The sequence below is a fragment of the Colobus angolensis genome, unplaced genomic scaffold, assembly GCF_000951035.1.
Source record: "Colobus angolensis palliatus isolate OR3802 unplaced genomic scaffold, Cang.pa_1.0 Scaffold55, whole genome shotgun sequence".
Lineage (NCBI taxonomy): Eukaryota > Metazoa > Chordata > Mammalia > Primates > Cercopithecidae > Colobus > Colobus angolensis.
In genome coordinates, this window is record NW_012119043.1 from 662,981 (window position 1) to 682,761 (window position 19,781).

At 50.6% G+C, this 19,781-nt stretch overlaps 1 protein-coding gene across 3 annotated transcripts in view; it reads left to right on the forward strand.

Moving 5' to 3' along the window:
• Window positions 1-19,192, forward strand: part of DNAJA3 (DnaJ (Hsp40) homolog, subfamily A, member 3) — a 32,709-nt gene extending 13,517 nt beyond the window's left edge. Inside the window, exons 4-12 of one of the 3 annotated variants that reach the window (XM_011961317.1) lie at window positions 4,025-4,225; window positions 4,913-5,065; window positions 5,661-5,808; window positions 6,937-7,001; window positions 9,134-9,262; window positions 10,982-11,097; window positions 12,915-13,012; window positions 17,227-17,343; window positions 17,962-19,192. In XM_011961317.1, coding sequence (XP_011816707.1) covers window positions 4,025-4,225; window positions 4,913-5,065; window positions 5,661-5,808; window positions 6,937-7,001; window positions 9,134-9,262; window positions 10,982-11,097; window positions 12,915-13,012; window positions 17,227-17,330 — 1,014 coding nt within the window. In that variant the 3' untranslated portion in view covers window positions 17,331-17,343; window positions 17,962-19,192. The remainder of the gene's footprint in view (window positions 1-4,024; window positions 4,226-4,912; window positions 5,066-5,660; window positions 5,809-6,936; window positions 7,002-9,133; window positions 9,263-10,981; window positions 11,098-12,914; window positions 13,013-17,226; window positions 17,344-17,961) is intronic. The other 2 variants (XM_011961318.1, XM_011961319.1) reach the window with 2 other exon arrangements.
• The last annotated feature ends 589 nt before the right edge of the window (window positions 19,193-19,781 follow it).

Genomic DNA, 19,781 nt, shown 5'->3' on the forward strand with positions numbered 1-19,781 from the left:
AAAAAAAAAAAAAAAAAAGTTCTAAGACTATCTTGGAATCTCAATGAAGAACGGGATCCAGGCCGGGCATGGTGGCTCATGCCTGTAATCCCAGCACTTTGGGAGGCCGAGGCGAGTGGATCACGAGGTCAGGAGATCGAGACCATCCCAGCTAACACGATGAAACCCTATCTCTACTAAAAATACAAAAAAATTAGCCCGTAGTCCCAGCTGCTGGGGAGGCTGAGGCAAGAGAATGGTGTGAACCCAGAAGGTGGAGCTTGCAGTGAGCTGAGATTGCGCCACTGCACTCCAGCCTGGGTGACAGAGCAAGACTCCCTCTCAAAAAAAAATAAAGCAGGATCCAATAATCTATACTAATAAAGTTCCCCAGGTAATTTAGACTTGTAGCTGGATTTGGGAACTCGCAGTTGGATTAATTAATTCAGCCCTTATTCAATAACACCTCCTTCCTCCACCTCAGGGCATCACTGCTTTTTGGGGATAGCGGTTATTGTAAAAGTAGAAGCCCATTGTTGTCCTATAAGAATTTACAATGTAATCAGAGGACAAATCTCTGAAAACAGCTGTTGACCACTTCCATAGTTTTCTGAAAGTAGACCTGTTCCCCAGATGTTTTGACCATCTTTTTTTTGGTTAAGAGACAGGGTCCCTCTATGTTGCTCATCCTGGTCTTGAACTCCTGGGCTCAAGTGATCCTCCTGCCTGGGCCTCTCAAAGTGCTGGGATTCTAGGTGCAAGGCACCACACCTGGCCAACTTTGGCCGTCTAATGGGGTTCAGGATATATAGGAGCTCGTATGTCTACAGGAGGGGACAGCCACGTACAAGAACAGTCTCAATTCAGTAAATCTTTTTTGAGTAAATGTCTGTCAACTAGATCTAATGAAAGATTTATTTACTAGGGTAATTTTAAAATAATTTGTTTTTATTAAGTAACTCAAACTAATGGATAACATAACTGAAGAGTCCTGGAACCTACTTCTATGGAAGATAAGATTAAATTAATTAATTAATTAATTAATTTATTTATTTATTTATTTTTGAGACGGAGTCTCGCTCTGTGGCCCGGGTTGGAGTGCAGTGGCCGGATCTCAGCTCACTGCAAGCTCCACCTCCGGGGTTCACGCCATTCTCCTGCCTCAGCCTCCCGAGTAGCTGGGACTACAGGCGCCCGCCACCTCGCCCGGCTATTTTTTTTTTTTTTTTGTATTTTTAGTAGAGATGGGGTTTCACCGTGTTAGCCAGGATGGTCTCGATCTCTGACCTCGTGATCCGCCCGTCTCGGCCTCCCAAAGTGCTGGGATTACAGGCTTGAGCCACTGCGCCCGGCCTATTTATTTTTATTTTTATTTTTATTTATTTATTTATTTTGAGACGGAGTCTCGCTCTGTCGCCCAGGCTGAAGTGCAGTGGCGTGATCTCCGCTCACTGCAAGCTCCGCCTCTGGGTTCACGCCATTCTCCTGCCTCAGCCTCCTGAGTAGCTGGGACTACAGGTGCCTGCCACCATGCCCGGCTAATTTTTTTTTGTATTTTTAGTAGAGATGGAGTTTCACCGTGTTAGCCAGAATGGTCTTGATCTCCTGACATCGTGATCCGCCCGCCTCAGCCTCCCAAAGTGCTGGGATTACAGGCGTGAGCCACTGCTCCCGGCCTATTTAAATTTTTAAGAGTTGAAGTCTCAGCCAGGCACGGTGGCTCACGTCTATAATCCCTATAATCCCAGCACTTTGGGAGGCCAAGGCAGGCGGGTCACGAGGTCAGGAGTTTGAGACCAGCCTGGCCAAGAGACCAGCTTGGCCAATATGGTGAAACCCCGTCTGTACTAAAAATACAAAAAGTAGCCAGGTGTGCTGGTGGGCACCTGTAATCCCAGCTATTCGGGAGACTGAGGCTGGAGAATTGCTTGAACCCAGGAGGCATCGGTGAGCCGAAGATTACACCATTGCACTCCAGCTTGGGCAACAGAGCGAGACTCCCAATCAAAAAATAAATAAATAAAAGAGTTGAGGTCACACTCTGTTGCCTAGGCTGGAGTGTAGTGGCGAGATCATGGCTCCCTGCAGCCTCAAACTCGGGCTCAAGCAGTCTTCCTGCCTCAACCTCAACTTCCTGAATAGCTGGGACTACAGGTTCCCCACTGTACCCAGCAGATTCAGTTTTTAATGGGGTAGGGGGGATATTATTCTTGTGAATGTATTTTTCCACATGGTAGTTGATTTGATGTTTCTGCCAGGGGGATAAGTTTTGGAGAGTCCTAATCCACCATTTTGCTGACTTCCGTCTCCAAGGGGGATGTTATTAAAAGGGCCGAGCCTCAGAACCTAAGAGCAGCAATTCCTCGAGGAGGGCTGGAACCAGGAGATAAAAGCCACCAGGAAGTCATGGACTCCTACCTGTTTCTTCCTCTGCCAACCTTCTTCCTTTGCATCTGAACTGGGTGCCCTAAAAATTACCCTAGGCACCAAGCTGTCCTCCACCTGTTTTCTTCGTCCCCCTCCATTCTAGGTGGAAGTGTCTTTTCCTTTGGAGGACGCATACTCTATTCTGTTTGGCCTTAAGGACAGTGCCTTTTTTTTTTTTTTTTTTTGAGACAGGGTCTCACTTTGTTGCCCAGGCTGGAGTGCAGTGGTGCAGTCACGGCTCACTGCAGCCTCAACCTCAACCTCCACCTCCACCTCCGTGCTCAAGCAGTTTTCCCACCTCAGTCTCCCAACTAGCTGGAACTGTAGGCGTGCACCACCATTCTTGGCTCATGTTTTTGTATTTTTCGTGTGATGGGTTTCACCATGTTGCCCAGGCTGGTCTTGAACTCATGAACTCAAGCAGTCCACCTGCCTTGGCCTCCCAAAGTCCCGGGATTACAGGTGTGAGCCACCATACTCAGCCTAGGGCAGTGTCTTTTAATTAAAGAAAAAAAAAGGGTAAGACAAACACATAAAAAAAGATACAAAGTGAGGGCCAGGCGTGGTGGCTCACGCCTGTAATCCCAGCAGTTTGGGAGGCTGAGGCGGGCGAATCACGAGGCTAAGAGATCGAGACCATCCTGGCAAACATGGTGAAACCCTGTCTCTACTAAAAATACAAAAAAATTAGCTGGACGTGGTGGCGCGTGCCTTTAGTCCCAGCTACTTGGGAGGCTGAGGCAGGAGCATCACTTGAACCCGGGAGGCAGAGGTTGCGGTGAGACGAGATCACGCTGCTGCACTCCAGCCTGGTGACAGAGCAAGACTCTGTCTCAAAAAAACAAAAGATACAAAGTGAATACTACATTTTTCTTTGCCCCTCCCTAATCCCCCTTTTTGAGGTAGTTAGTCCTTATTGACAGTTTTGTGAGCCAGGCCCAATGACTCATGCCTGTAATCCCAGCATTTTGGGAGGTCGAAGTGGGAGGATTGCTTGAGACCAGGAGTTTAAAGCAGCCTGGGCAACATAGAAGACCCTGTCTCTCCAAAAATTAAAAAATTTGCCAGGCATTGTGGTGTGCGCCTGTGGACCCAGCTACTCGGGAGGCTGAGGCGGGAGGATTGCTTCAACCTGGGAGGTTGAGGCTGCAGTGAGTTAGGATTGCACCACTGCTGTTGTCGTTGTGTTACTTCTACTTGTTACTCCAGTTGTTCTGGCTTGCAGAAGACCTGTCGATGAAGGTAAGGGTAGGAAGCATAAATTCTCTACAAGGTAATGTCTCCTGAGGAGAGAGGTGAAGTGTGAATCTGTGAAGAATCCAGGATGCCTGTGAGGTCGAGCGAGGATCAACACAAACATTTCCCCAGCCCGCGCGACCCCTGGGAGAGTTCGTGAGACTTTTGGAAGCGCTTCACGCTCTACACTTAGCATTCAGTTTGGTCCTCTCGTCCCTGTTCTAGGTGCTAAAGTCACAGGCCCGCCCCAACCTCACAGGATGTGTCTGCACACAGGGCCGCTTAGTAAATGTTACGGCTGCCTCATTTGCTGTGAGCTCTTGTCTGTATTCCTGGGCCTTGGTGGACCCAGGATGCCCAGTGGCTCTGCCTGTTGCCGTAGGTTTTGAGTGATGAGGTGAAGAGGAAGCAGTACGATGCCTACGGCTCTGCGGGCTTCGATTCTGGGGCCAGCGGCTCCCAGCATAGCTACTGGAAGGGAGGCCCCACTGTGGACCCCGAGGAGCTGTTCAGGAAGATCTTCGGGGAGTTCTCATCCTCTTCGTTTGGAGATTTCCAGACTGTGTTTGATCAGCCTCAGGAAGTAAGTTCCTCGCTTTGAAGAATTCATCAGATTTTAGACTAAGTATGGGTCAAACAAATTGTTTTATCAGTTGTTATTTCTCAGAAAGGCAAGGCAGCTTAAATGGAGTGATCTGGAGGCAGCCATTTTAGTAGAAAATAATTTCAGTATTTGAAAAATCGCATGGGTAGTAATAAGTACATCCATTCTGATGGTATTCTTCACAGTTGCAGAGTCAGGCAGCACCGAAGGCTTTCAGAGCCCACGCTGAGGGTGTGAGTGTTGTCTCTCATCTGTACAGTGTTCCAGGAGAGCTCTGTCGGCTGGGAAGGCACTGCTGATCCTCTCTCATGTCTTTATAAATCACTGTCGGAGTGGAAGAGAGAGGGGATATATTTATGATCTAAGTTATGATTGTGGATCATTCAGGCTCCTTTTTAAGTGCCATGTATGAGTATTTATCTGTGAACATTTTCAGTTTATTGAAAGTATGTTTTCATTTAAGTCACATTATCTCTTAAAAATCCCAAAGACTAGGGCAGAATGTTCAGTGAGTCCTACCTATGCTTACCTGGCAGAGTGCAAGTAAGTACAGTGGTGAAAGAGTGACTGAAAATGTGGGCCAGTGCCCTCCTTTCCCTTTAGAGCCAAGCATCAGTTTTGGTCATTGCAAACAAAAGTTGAGAGGCTGTCCCTTGGTTTCTTTAGTACATCATGGAGTTGACATTCAATCAAGCTGCAAAGGGGGTCAACAAGGAGTTCACTGTGAACATCATGGACACCTGTGAGCGCTGCAACGGCAAGGGGAACGAGCCCGGCACCAAGGTGCAGCATTGCCACTACTGCGGTGGCTCCGGCATGGTAAGGGTCTACCCAAGACTCCACCTCCCACGGCTTGCGCCACTGACCGTGAGAAGAGCTGGTTGTGGCACTGCTCCCAGAGAACTTATGCTAGGAGTGGAGGGAGTTGGTGAACTCAGCCTGTCTTTCCCCCGTGACCCTGAGGAGACGAGCCTGTGCTCCTCCTTCCCTGGCATCGCAGGCTCAGCACCCAGAGCACGGCAGCTCCGGGGGTGGGGCAGGGGATTGCATCCAGTTGTCACTTTCTTCCTTATTTTTCTAACAATTGCTTTTGTAATTCAAGGGGGAATAATCTTTTTTAAATGTACTGCTCAGCTCCCAGGAGTCTTCAGGTACTTCTGTAAGACGCGGTATCACATTTTTCAGTGTCGTGTGGTCAAGTTGATGATCTGGAGTGCAGAAGTTTGTGTGTTCTAGAAAATCAGATGAACAGACCCTGATGCCCTGCACCTGGGTTCCTAGGCAGTATGTTTGAGTGCACATGCACATAAAAAACAAGCCTTAAAGAGACATTTTTCTTACGCACATTGTGGTCCCAGAACCACCCATCGGTTTACCTGCATAGTTAGGTTACCATTTTTCTTGTTTTTATCAGGAAACCATCAACACAGGCCCTTTTGTGATGCGTTCCACGTGTAGGAGATGTGGTGGCCGTGGCTCCATCATCATAACGCCCTGTGTGGTCTGCAGGGGAGCAGGACAAGCCAAGCAGAAAAAGCGAGTGATGGTCCCTGTGCCTGCAGGTGGGTGTTTGGGCCCGCCATGTCCAGGAGCTTGGAGAGGGCAGAAAGGTCTGAGGCCACCGCACTCTGTGTGAGTGGGCTCTTGGTAGAAGTTATGGTTGGGGCCCTGGAACCCCAGGCTGGAGGAGGAACTAGAGTCTCCTTGAATCTTTCTATTTGTGCCAGTTATCCTTAGAATCTACACTTTGCATGTCACACTGGGGAGAAGAGACCTGATGTGCCTGCTCTGCTTCTTCCTGGTGAGGGAGCAGCTTGCAACCCCCGGGCTCCTCTCCTCTCTCCTCTGTCTTAGTCACCGAAGCCATCATTGTCCCCACTGCCACCCTATCTACATCAGCCCCACAGATCCCACCCCCCACTCCATGTCTACTGTTCCGTTGCCTGAAACTCACTTTCTGCTTTCTTTTTTGGGTTAACTTTGTTCATCTTGGAGATCCCAGCTTGAGTACCCGTTCCCTAGCAAGCCTCACACCCTCCTCCCTGTTCTTTAGATGTCCCTTTCTCTAGAGTTGTGAGCATTTGCTTTGAAGAACATTTCTGTGTTTGTAGTTGTGCATTAGTGCTATTGTTTGGTTAACACCCATCACCCCAGTGAGACCGTGAACTCCCTGAGGTGCTACATAGACCAGGCGTGAGGCAGGTGCTGAGTCATCAGGTGTCTTGCATTGCATCTCTGGAAGGTTACCCATGTGCCTCTTACATAATGTCATTGTTACTCGTTAATAAGAAACAGGAGTGGGGAAGAAGCTGTGGGTTACAAGTGGATCTTGGGTGGAAAGTGCTGTGGGCGGTCTCAAAATAACTGCTCCCTTTCTTTTTTTTTCTTTTTTTCTTTTTTTTAACATGGTGTCTCGCTCTGTTGCCAGGCTGGAGTGCAGTGGAGTAATCTCGGCTCACTGCAACCTCCACCTCCTGGGTTCAAGCGATTCTCTTCCCTCAGCCTCCCGAGTAGCTCACGTCCAGCTAATTTTTGTATTTTTAGTAGAAACAGGGTTTCACCATGTTGGCCAGGATGGTCTTGATCTCTTGACGTCACGATCTGCCCGCTTCAGCCTCCCAAAGTGCTGGGATTGCAGGCATGAGCCACCGCGCCCTGCCTAACTGCTCCCTTTCTAACGTCCCTTGTAGGAGTCGAGGATGGCCAGACCGTGAGGATGCCTGTGGGGAAAAGGGAAATTTTCATCACGTTCAGGGTAGGTGCTCTGTCCCGCACAGCTTCTGTTGGGCCCTTCCTCTCTTCGGGTGGATGTGGCTGAGGCTGCTCCATGCGGTCAAAGCTTCACAGAAACATGTCTCACCATTCATGTTTCTGAGGGGCACAGTGGCCACCTAGAGTTACCTTCAAAGTTCTGTACCTTGTGTGGTGAGAAGACAACTTCTTCAAGATGTTAACAAGTTAGAAATACAGGTCTCAAAAATACAGAAAACATCTTGCGTTTTTATGATAAGATTGTTGATGAGGCAGTGAGTGTGAAAGTTATAATTTTACATACTGTATACAGGGGCAAACCTTGGTTTTCTGAGATGGTGGAAACATTAATGAAAATGCCTTCTACTGGCAATTTCCCTCCTATGTGTACACTTGAGAAAAACCCACACAAGCCTAGTAGGCAATGGGTACAAAGGGGTGCACGAGAGTCCTGTCCATGGTAGCAAGACACCGCCTTCCTCCAAGAAGAGAATGGCTCAGTGAGCCATGGTGGTCAGAGGCTGCTGCAGGGTAGTCGGAAGGAAAGAGTGAGAGCTGCACTCAAGGGGTGCTCCAGGCGTTGCAGGTACGGACAACAGGGATGGAAGGCAGCTTGCCAGTGGCTATAGGGCCTCAGAGACCATCTACGTCAAGTTTTAAGGCATGTGAGATGGCATTATGTATTATTTAGGGACTTGGAGATACATAGTAAATAGAAGCTCAAAGGAATGATAAATGCTAAAGTCAGGGTCGTGGTTGGCTGAGGAAGGCAAGACTCACCTGTATTTATGATGTTTTAGTTTATTTTACTTTATTTTTTTGAGGTAGGGTCTTGCTTTGTTGCCTAGGATGGAATGCAGTAGGGTGATCTTGGCTCACTGCAGCCTCAGACTCCCTGGGCTCAGGTGGTCTTCCCACCTCAGCCTCCTGAGTAGCTGGGACCACAGGTGCATAACACCAGGCCCGGCTGATTTTTGTATTTTTAGTAAAGATGGGGTTTCACCATATTGCCCAGACTGGTCTCAAACCCCAGGGTTCAAATGATCCACCCACCTTGGCCTCCCAAAGTGCTAGGATTACAAGTGTGAGCCACGGCACCCAGCCTGTGATATTTTGTTACCTCCACTGGGTTGTGGGTATGACACGCTTGTTATATTATTTACTCTGCCCTTTTTTTTTTGACAGAGTCTCGCTCTGTTGCCCAGGCTGGAGTGCAAGTGGCGTGATCTCAGTTCACTTCAACCTCCACCTCCCAGGTTCAAGCGATTCTCATGCCTCAGCCTCCTGAGTAGCTGGGATTGCAGACACTTGCCACCACACCTGGCTAATTTTTGTATTTTTAGTAGAGATGGGGTTTTACCATGTTGGCCGGGCTGGTCTCGAATTCCTGACTTCAGGTGATCCATCCACCTTGGCCTCCCAAAGTGTTGGGATTATAAGCGTGAGCCACTGCGGCCAGCCTATACTTCCTAATAAAGTAAGATGGTTTTTTTTTGTTGTTGTTGTTGTTTTTGAGATGGAGTCTTGCTCTATTGCTCAGGCTAGAGTGCAGTGGTGTGATCTCTGTTCAATGCAGCCTTCATCTCCCAGGTTCAATCGGATCTCCTGCCTCAGCCTCCTGAGTAGCTGGGATTACAGGCATGCGCCACCACACCTGGCTAATTTTTGTATTTTTAGTAGAGACGGGGTTTCACCATGTTGGCCAGGCTGGTCTCAAACTCCTGACCTCAGGTGATCCATCCACCTTGGCCTCTCAAAGTGCTGGGATTACAGGTGTGAACCACCATGCCTGGCTAAAGTAAGATTAAAAAAAAAAGTTCAAAAGCCAGTTTTACGTTTTTATTTACCTTCACGATTGAATGACTTGATCTGAGACTGAGGAAATCCAGGCGCGCTTCCGTTTCGGTGTGCAAGTGTGTAGAACATTGCAGTGTTGAAATATGTAGAATATGTCATTCCTGGGCCTGCGATGGTGTCACCTTGGTGGAACGACAGTTCTTTGCCTCCACACTGTGCTTTATGTATGGAAGGGGTGTGAAGTTTGTCAAGTCTGAGCTTGGGCCTGGCCAGGCACGCAGCTGGTGTTTAGTCTGCAGTGGACTTATCTTCACATGCATCTGTCATGTTTGACCTTAGGTGCAGAAAAGCCCTGTGTTCCGGAGGGACGGCGCAGACATCCACTCCGACCTCTTTATTTCTGTAGCTCAAGCTCTTCTTGGGGGGACAGCCAGAGCCCAGGGCCTGTACGAGACGATCAACCTGACGGTAAGAGGGCGTGAGAATGCCTTTGTCACCCTTGTACTTTATTGTTCTTTCTCTGAAATGGAAAAGAACTGACCAGTGGCCTGGAACCCATGAGTGACCAGCATTTTTGGGGGTACTCATAGGGGAGGACATGAGGAATTTGAGATTGCTCCTTGAGTGTGGACCACGAGCCACAGGCCTTGACTCTATAATCGCATGGGGAGCAGTTACTGGCTGGCATCACTCCCACACTGGTTAGCGGGGCCTGGGAACTGGGCGCACCCGGGACACAGAGGTTCACCCTGGGGTGTGTTCTCTGCACTTGCTTCCGTCCAGTGTCTGGCTCCAAGAGCAGAAGTCTCTGGGGCTGTGCACATCTCTTTGGCCACAGTGATGGCTGCCTGTGTGCTGCCCTCACCTATCCCCCACCTCTCTCTTGATCTGCCCCTCCTGCTCCTCCCACTTCCAGGCCACTTCATTCTCTGTATGCGCCTCAGAACCTTCTCCAGCTTCTTTGTGGGGAACCTTGGGGTAACCTCCACCAAGGAGGTGGGCATTTTGGGCCAAGGCTTTCTCCTCCATCTGGGGGCTGTTCTTGGCTTCTCCAGGGTCCTGTGGTTCCGAGAGCCAGGGAGCGACCTCAGCCACACACCCTGTATTGGCGTTTCCTGCTTCGCTCCCTCACTCCTGCTTCCTGGGCTCACTTGCCCAAACTCCTGCCCCCTCATCCTAGTCACAGGCTGTATTCTGGGCAGACTCAACTTAGCTTATTTCCATGTGCTTGTGGGCGGGCTTGGCCCAGAAACCCAAGTGGCAGTTCTTTTTTTTTTTTTTTGAGATGGAGTCTCACTCTGTCGTCCAGGCTGGAGTGCAATGGCGCAATCTTGGCTCACTGCAACCCCCACCTCCAGGGTTCAAGTGATTCTCCTGTCTCAACCTCCCAAGTAGCTGGGATTACAGGTGCACGCCACCACACCCAGCTAATTTTTTGTATTTTAGTAGAGACAGGGTTTCACTGTGTTTTCCAGGGTGGTCTTGAACTCCTGAGCTCAGGCAATTCACCCACCTCAGCCTCCCAAAGTGCTGGGATTACAGGCGTGAGCCACTGTGCCCAGCCCAGTGGCCGTTCTTTTTTTTTTTTTGAGACAGCAGGGTGTTGCTCTGTCATCAGGCTGGAGTGCAGTGGTGCTCCGCCTCCCAGGTTCAAGCGATTCCCGTCTCAGCCTCCTGAGTAGCTGGGACTACAGGCAAGCACCAGCATGCCTAGCTAATTTTTTGTACCTCGTGATCCACCTGCCTTGGCCCCGCAAAGTGCTGGGATTACAGGCGTGAGCTGCTGTGCCTGGCTTTTTTTCTCCCCCCGAGATGGAGTCTTGCTCTGTCACCGAGAGCTGGAGTGCAGTGGCACAGTCTCGGCTCACTGCAACTTCCGCCTCCCGGGTTCAAGCAATTCTCCTGCCTCAGCCTCCCGAGTAGCTGAGATTACAGGTGCATGTTACCATGCTGGGCTGATTTTTGTATTTTTAGTAGAGACGGGGTTTCACCATGTTGACCAGGCAGATCTTGAACTCCTGACCTCGTGATCAACCCGTCTCAGCCTTCCAAAGTGATGGGATTACAGGCGTGAGCCAGTGGTAGTTCTTTTCAACGAATTCCTATCAAGATTGTCTTCATGTAGTGAAAACTTTTTATTTGAGCAACTGGAGACCAGGGGAAACCACAGATTTTCTTTCTTTATAGATCCCCCCTGGGACTCAGACAGACCAGAAGATTCGGATGGGTGGGAAAGGCATCCCCCGGATTAACAGCTACGGCTACGGAGACCACTACATCCACATCAAGATACGAGTTCCAAAGTAAGTGCCCCCTAGGCCGTGTCTAAGCCAGCCTGCTCCTGCGGTGGCACTGCTCTGGGAGCTCCGTGGCTTGGGCAGGGGACTGTTCCCTATAGGTCAGGTGGTTCCTGCCCGAGTTCTCTGTCTGTAAAGTGGGTGTAATAGAATGGTATACTTTTTTTTTTTTTGAGATGGAGTCTTGCTGTGTCCCCCAGGCTGGAGTGCAGTGGCGCCATCTCAGCTCACTGCAACCTCCGCCTCCCAGGTTCAAGCGATTCTCCTGCCTCAGCCTCCCGAGTAGCTGAGATTACAGGCACACGCCACCACACCGGGCTAATTTTTGTATTTTTAGTAGAGACGGGGTTTCACCATGTTGGCCAGGCAGATCTTGAACTCCTGACCTCGTGATCAACCCGTCTCAGCCTTCCAAAGTGATGGGATTACAGGCGTGAGCCAGTGGTAGTTCTTTTCAACGAATTCCTATCAAGATTGTCTTCATGTAGTGAAAACTTTTTATTTGAGCAACTGGAGACCAGGGGAAACCACAGATTTTCTTTCTTTATAGATCCCCCCTGGGACTCAGACAGACCAGAAGATTCGGATGGGTGGGAAAGGCATCCCCCGGATTAACAGCTACGGCTACGGAGACCACTACATCCACATCAAGATACGAGTTCCAAAGTAAGTGCCCCCTAGGCCGTGTCTAAGCCAGCCTGCTCCTGCGGTGGCACTGCTCTGGGAGCTCCGTGGCTTGGGCAGGGGACTGTTCCCTATAGGTCAGGTGGTTCCTGCCCGAGTTCTCTGTCTGTAAAGTGGGTGTAATAGAATGGTATACTTTTTTTTTTTTTGAGATGGAGTCTTGCTGTGTCCCCCAGGCTGGAGTGCAGTGGCGCCATCTCAGCTCACTGCAACCTCCGCTTCCTGGGTTCAAGCACTTCTCCTACCTCAACCTCCCGAGTAGCTGGGATTACAGGTGCCCGCCACCACACCCTGCTAATTTTTTGTATTTTTAGTAGAGACGGGGTTTCACCGTGTTAGCCAGGATGGCTTCAATCTCCTGACCTAGTGATCTGCCCACCTCGGCCTCCCAGAGTGCTGGGATTACAGGCGTGAGCCACCGCGCCCAGCCGGTATGGTCAACTTCTTGGAGTTGCTGGGAGAATTAAATGAACAACACATAGGAATTGCTTCGCTGCTGCTGCTATTGTTGAGTTTCTTCTTGTTTTTTTTCTTTCTTTTTTTTTTTTTTTTGAGACAGAGTCCAGCTCTGTCTCCAGGTGGAGTTCAGTGGCGCAATCACGGCTCACTGCAGCCTCCACCTCCCAAGTTCAAGCAATTCTCCTGCCTCAGCCTCCCAAGTAGCTGGGACTACAGGGACGCACCGCCATGCCCAGCTAATTTTTGTAGTAGAGACGGGGTCAACAAGTTTCACCTTGTTGACCAGGATGGTCTCTATTTCCTGACCTCGTGATCTGCCCACCTTGGCCTCCCAAAGTGCTGGGATTACAGGCATGAGCCGCCGCGCCTGGCATAATTAGATAATTTCTTACCTGCTTCACACACACACTTATAAAATCTGTTTCCCCTCCTGTAAACTGTATTTAGCATAGCCACAGTGACACTTGTTTAAACGACTTAGGGTGTTTTAGGAGCTTTCCTGTACAGAAGCTTTGAGGGCGTGGTCCTTAGGTTCTCACCACTGCACTGGCTCAGGGTTTGCGCCCCTGCCAGGGTTGGGTCCCTCTCCTCCCATGTGCTTCAAGGGTGCTGGCTGCCTGTGAGTTCTTTCCAAAGCTTCCTGGTGGAAGCCTTGGCTGCTGACTCTGCTTGATCCACAGGCGGCTAACGAGCCGGCAGCAGAACCTGATCCTGAGCTACGCCGAGGACGAGACAGATGTGGAGGGGACAGTGAATGGCGTCACACTTACCAGCTCTGGTAAGGGGTCTGAAGACTACGCGGCGACATGTGGGGACCTCAGAGCTCCCTGGAGTATGGACGATTCAGGGCAGCATGTTGGGGTTTCCACTTGGGGTTCTTCATGAAGCCTTTAAAATGTGCAGTTGAAAGAGGGGGGCTGTGGGCGGGAACACCAGGCAGGGAGCCGCAGCCCCCAGTCCAAGCTTCGCCTCCTCTCTCTCTGCGTGTTCGTGTGCTGAGGTGAGAGCACCAGGGCACTTCCTGCAGGCAGCTCTGCGTGTCTCAGACCCAGTGTTCTGAGTTCTATCCTTGGTTCTGCCACTTGCCCTGTGACCTTGGACAAATCCTTCCGTGAGAGCTCCTGGCAAAAGTGTAAGGAGAGCATGGATTGGAAGGATTTGTGCACTTCCCACCTGGGACACTCCGCTAGGATTTCAGAGTGTCTTTTAAACAACAGCAGCCACAGCAGTGGAGCCACAGTCAGAGGACTCAGTTCGCTGCTTTAGAGCAGGACTCACTCCGAGTTCATCTAGCCATGAACAGGTGCACCATTCACCCTGAGCTCAGACATCGTGCTAGCGAGTGGCTGAGCGTTAGCGATCTGTCACCAGAACACCTGCTGTGGGCGCTATGGCAATGGCACCCCAGCTGCAGCCCCTCTTCCCGTGGGAGGTGGGGCCTCTGTTTCCTGGGACTCCTGCTCAGGGCAGGGCAGGCTGTGCCCAGGGGTCCTTGGTTCAGGCTGCACGTGTTTCCTCATTGCATCGTTTTGGTTTTGTTTGGCTCCGGGGTGGAGTTCTCAGAACTTGCGTGGCCTTAGATTAGTGCATGGTAATTCGTAGCAGGCGTTCGGAGCTGGGGGCAGATTTTCCAGTAAAGTGGAGGATTTGGAGCTCCAGGGGCAGGGGCAGGGGCTGGGATGGAAGTTCCTGGAATTTCACTGAGCTCCTGTTGCTCCTAGGGGACTGGAAGTCCACTCTTAAAAAGCAGCTGCTGGCTGGGTGCAGTGGCTCTTGCATGTAATCCCAGCACTTTGGGAGGCCGAGGCAGGTGGATCAGTTGAGGTCAGGAGTTTGAGACCAGCCTGGACAACATGGTGATACCCTGTCCCTACTAAAAATGCAAAAATTAGCTGGGTATGGTGGTGCATGCCTGTAATCCCAGCTACTGGGGAGGCTGAGGCAGGAGAATCGCTTGAACCCAGGAGACGGAGGATGCAGTGAGCAAGACCGTGCCACTGCACTCCAGCCTGGGTGACAGAGTGAGTGAGACTCTGTCACATACACAAAAAAGGCCAGGCGCAGTGGCTCACGCTTGTAGTCCCAGCACTTTGGGAGGCCGAGGAGGGTGGATCACGAGGTAAGGAGTTTAAGACTAGCCTGACCAACATGGTGAAACCCTGTCTTTACTAAAAAAGAAAAATACAAAAATTAGCTGGGTATGGTGAAGCATCTGTAATCCCAGCTACTCAGCAGGCTGAGGCAGGAGAATTGCTTGAATCCGGGAGGCAGAGGTTGCAGTGAGCTGAGATTGCGCCGCTGCACTCCATCCTGGGCGACATAGCGAGACTCTGTCTCAAAAAAAAAGCAGCTGCCATAAAACTCTGCAGCCCAACCAGGTTCCGAATGTCACTTATTTTAATGGTTTGGTACATATGCTATCGTCTTTTATTCTTGTTGTATCTCTTGAACTAAAATAGAAGTGGTCATAGTGTAGCTATTCCCTGGAACTCTAATCATTGCACATGCGAGATTGGCTCCATAGACAGCTGTCCTTCCCTCCTCCCGCCCATCAGGGTAGCTTGAGGTGTGCTAGGGCCGGGCCCTGGGTGGGGTCGTGGGTGTTGCTTACTCTATTGGAGGGTGGGTATTAGTGGTCACCAGTTGATGTTTTGACCCCCTCTCTGATACTGTAAGTTGAGAGTTGATTCCGCCATCCACTGAGATCCTTTGTCACTTTCATGGCTCCTTGTCCTGATCACTCAGCCTCACTCAGCTGTTCCCTCACTCAGCCAGGATTTCTTCTCCTGTGTGCAAGACACTGTCGGCTCTTCCTTTTAAAAATCTTGGTGAGGCCGAGTGCAGTGGCTCACAACTATAATCCCAGCACTTCGGGAGGCTAATACAGGAAGATCACTTGAACCCAGGAGTTCGAGACCAGCCTGGGCAATATAGTGAGACTCTGTCTCTACAAAAGGTTTTAAAACTAGCCAGGTGCAGTAGCATGCGCCTCCATCACCAGCTGCCTGGGAAGCTGAGATGAGAAGATCGCTTGAGCCCCAGTACTCAAGGTTGCGGTGAGTCACAACAGCGATGCTGTACTCCAGCCTGGGTGCCAGGGCGAGACTCTGTCCCTAAGCATACACTGTCACATGTCAGTCTGCTGCCTGTGAGTGGTTAAGTCTCTCATACTGTGAAGGAAGTTAGTTTTGCGTCCATAGATGACAGTATTACAGGACCTATAATTCCCATGTCCTGAGAACTTAAGCAACAGTGGGATTTATTTGGTTGAGACAGAGTCTTGCTTCGTGGCCCAGCCTGGAGTGCAGTGGTGCAATCATAGCTCGTGGCAGCCTCAAACTCCTGGACTCAAGTGATCCTCCCACCTTGGCCTCCCAGAGTGTTGGAATTACAGACATGAGCCACTGTGCCTGACCAGCGTAGTTTTTGATGCGCTTAGTATCTTATTTATTTTTATTCCTTAATGTAGCTGCTGAAAACCTTAATAGCTGACCCTGGTCTCCCAGAAAGACCATGGTGTGCTTAGAGACTCAGCACTTGCAGGGATAAACAGGTCCATCTTCTGGCAAAAAGAGAGGGAACTGGGGGGGCTTGCAATTACCATGTGACTTTTTGAGTGAGAGACACAGTATGGCTCCTTATTGTTCTTTTTCTTTTTTTGGAGACACAGTCTTACTCTGTCACCCAGGCCAGAGTGCGGTGGCGTGATCTCGGCTCACTGCAACACACTCTGCCTCTTGGGTTCCAGCAATTCTGCCTTAGCCTCCCCAGTAGCTGGGACTACAGGCACACGCCGCCCCCGGCTATGTTTTTTGTATTTTAGTAGAGATGGGGTTTCACCATGTTGCTGAGGCCAGTCTCGAACTCCTGAGCTCAGGCAATCTGCCCGCCTCGACCTCCCAAAGTGCTAGGATTACAGGCGTGAGCCACTGCGCCCGGCCTTTTCTTTTTTGAGACTGGGTCTCACTCTGTTTTATGTAGCCTGCCGCACCCCTTCCCGGGGACCTGTGGAACCAAGCTTTGGACCTTCCACTAGCAAAGGCACTGTCTTACTCAGACTGAGGTCTTTACTCCGTTATGGCCTAGGTCTCTGGGCACATTAAAAATGCGCTCGACAATTAACATGCCAAGTTCAGGTTTATATTCTCACTCATAACAAAAGTGTGCACTCCTTGTCTAGTGGCTGGCAAATCTGTAACACGTTTGTGTGAGAAAGTACCTCTAGGTGGTGTCAGCCTGGGCCCTAAAGAAATAGCAGTACACCTCCCCCAGGTTGAGAGCACTTAGGTTAGGCGCCCCACATGGGGACAACTTAGACTGCTGATGTGAGGGATGAGATGAAGTGCCCATGACAGAGGATTGTGCGTGGCCGTGACTCCGACATAGGCTGCTCTGCAGGGTCTTTACACACAGCAGCAGCACGGAATCGGGTCATTTGGTCTAGAAGTAGGGTTTTTCTTGGCATCATTATTTACCTTCTTATAGCCAATAGCATGGTGGTTGAGAGTCTCGGCTTTGGAGTCAGACTGCGTGGGCTCGCACTCAGTCCTCCCTCCCGCTTGTTGGCTCTGTGGGCCTTGGGTAAACCCTGTAACCTCTCTGTGCCTCCCTTTTTTGTTTTTTTCATTTGCCTGTAAGGAAGTGTGTGGCCTGGCCTGGGAGGTGTCTGGCACTTGACTGTGTTTTTGTCACTGTTGCTCAGATAGAGACAGCTGTCATGGTCCATCTCTATTTCTTGTTTCCCTGCTGTGGGTCCATGATTGAAAGAGCAGTTGGGAGACCTTCAGGCTCTGAGTGGTCTCCTACCTCAGTCATCTGCCAGGTGAGGCATCCTGTGCCATCTTAGGAGTGGCCGCCACTCTTCATCAGGTGGCGCTTGGCCGCTCCTTGAATGTGGGCCCCTGGGTAGCCAGGCGGGGGTAGGTGGGGCCTGGGATGTGACCTTGGAGGTGCGGGCCCCTGACACCAGTTCTTTCTGCTGTTTGTGCCCAGGTGGCAGCTCCATGGATAGCTCCGCAGGAAGCAAGGCTAGGCGTGAGGCTGGGGAGGACGAGCAGGGATTGCTTTCCAAACTTAAGAAAATGTTTACCTCCTGATATCCCCGCTGAGGTAGGAAAACCCTGGAGGTTTCTTTCCCTTGTTTTCCTCTGTGAACTAATCCTGGTTTTCTCCCACTTTAACCAATATTGTGCCCCTACCCCCAGGAGTTGGAACAGGTGCCAGTCCAAGGTGTGGTAAACCTAGCTCCAGTAGGAGCCGGCCTCTCAGCCTAGGGAAGAGATGACGTGGCAGTCAACCTGTAGTGTAGGACTGGCTGGGCTGCCGCGGCCAGCCTCTGGCTGTGTCTTCTTCCTGGGGAGGTGGCGATGGGGGGGCTGCTGTACAGCCCCCCTACAGTGGTGGGTCCGGCTTGCCCATGGTCACAAAGGGCGAGTCAGGCAGAGCCAGGCATAGAACTCAGATTTCCTCACGTCCTGCCTGCTTGGAAGCTGCCCGCCTGTGTAGACAGCGCAGGGCTGTGCAAGCCTGGGGGCTGCTCCAGGGGTAGCGCTTGCTCGCCGTGTCATCTTGGGACCCACTTTTGTTGACTACGCTCATCTCAGCGGCTGGGATTCTCGCCCCTCTCTTCACACAGCTGCTTTCCAGGGATTAACAGATGCTCCCCAGCAGGGTGTGTTACCCCTTGAGATGTTGAGTATAAGGTAACTGCCTGTCTCTTTGGCTCAGGAAAAAGATCCACTGGAAACTAGGCCAGGAAGCAGCAGCCCCTCCCAGGGCCAGGGCACCTGGGAGACGGGAGGATTCCAGAACAGCAGCACTGAGCTCCCACCCGCAGAGCCTCTGGACGGCCTTGACAACAGCGAAATCATGGGACAACACCTCTCTCCACAGAAAGGTCACAGTGGACAGCCCAGGCAGTAGGATGCAGCCCTGAAGGCTGGTGGCAGTTTCCTGTCCATGGGTAGGTGACGGCCCCTGGCTCAGGCAGAGGGAGACAGTTAGACTCTTGTAGGGCTAAAACTCTAATTTGGAATTGAATGTTGTGGAGATCTTAATTAAAGGCCATGCTTACAGCTTAGAAATGAAGCCTTAAGCGGCACCAAGTTACAAAGTGATTAATTTCCTTCTCAGCAAACCTCCGGGAGGTCCCAGAACGAGTTCTTCCTCACAGGTTTTCATGGGAGCCTGGGGCCCCCAGGCCCCACCAGCACCGTCCTCCCCTGATGAGGGGCCCTGCTGAGGCATCAGCTGCTCTGCTCAGTTAGTCTTTATTCCCGGGGTACCAAGCAGCTGCACACTCAGGGCCTGGGAGGCACATAGAGGCCCAGAGAGTCCCTGGGGGTTCTGCTCCTGACCGTGTGGGTGGTGGTGATCCTTATCAGGATGGACAGTCCTTGCTCCTACCCCATCCAGGATGGCTGCCTATCCCTGACCATTGAGTCCTGTTGTTGTAAGCCAGGCATGGAAGGCTCCTGCCCTTCTGCTGAGCCTCAGCCCTCTGCAGCACTGTGCTGGCCAGATTTCAGCTGCCTTGGGAACTGAAGCCCTGCCACTATTGCTAGCCAGGGGCTTGGTTCTCCCACTTACACTGTTGACATCTATTTTCTGAAGTGTGTTTAAATTATTCAGTGCTAATCATTGTTTTTTCCTGTGTAAATGTTGATTCAGAAAAGTAAAGCACAGGCTAAGCAGTTAAAGGCTCCCCACCATTCAGCCAGAGCAGAACCCCCATTCCCCAGCCTCTGCTGGTAGCATGTTGCAGTTTCCATGTGTTTCAGGATCCTCGGGCTCTCGTCAGACAGGTTAATGAAGAAACATTTCTCAATAGTTTCCTTTTTGTTTTCCTTTATAATTCACTAAAATAAAGCATCTATTAGTGTCTGATTTAGGAATGTAAAATGATTCTGTATTAATGTAAATAAGATTATCTATTGCAAAAAGATATTTAAAACCTAAATTGTGGTCATTTCTTCTTTGAAAGAATTCAGACAGCCTCTGCAGGTGGCTTATCGGGGAGTTACAGGAGACTTGGCTGGCCTCATCCTGTGCTCACGCCCACCCAGAGCACATAGAGGCAGACAGGTCTGGGGTGCCAACAGTGCTGACCCCCAGTTAGATTCCAGAGCAGGGTGCTGGCCATGACACAACAGTCCCATGTGAGTGAATGTTCTAGAATCTGGATGTGACTTTTTCCTTGGGAGCCCATGCTGTGAGAGCTGGGCAGCGTCCCTGGGTCCCTGCATTTCAGTCTCCCCCACTGGATTGTTTCTCTACATTCTTTTCAGAGTCTTTGCATCTTTTACATTCAATTTTATTTTATTTTTTTGACGCAGAGTCTCACTCTGTCGCCCATACTGGAGTGAAGTGATACCATCTCTGCTCAGTGCAACCTCTGCTTCCTGGGTTCAAGTGATTCGCCTGTCTCAGTCTTCTGAGTAGCTGGGACTACAGGTGCATGCCACCACGCCTGGCTAATGTTTGTATTTTTAGTACAGATGGGGGTTTCACAATGTTGGCCAGGCTGGTCTTGAACTCCTGACCTCAGG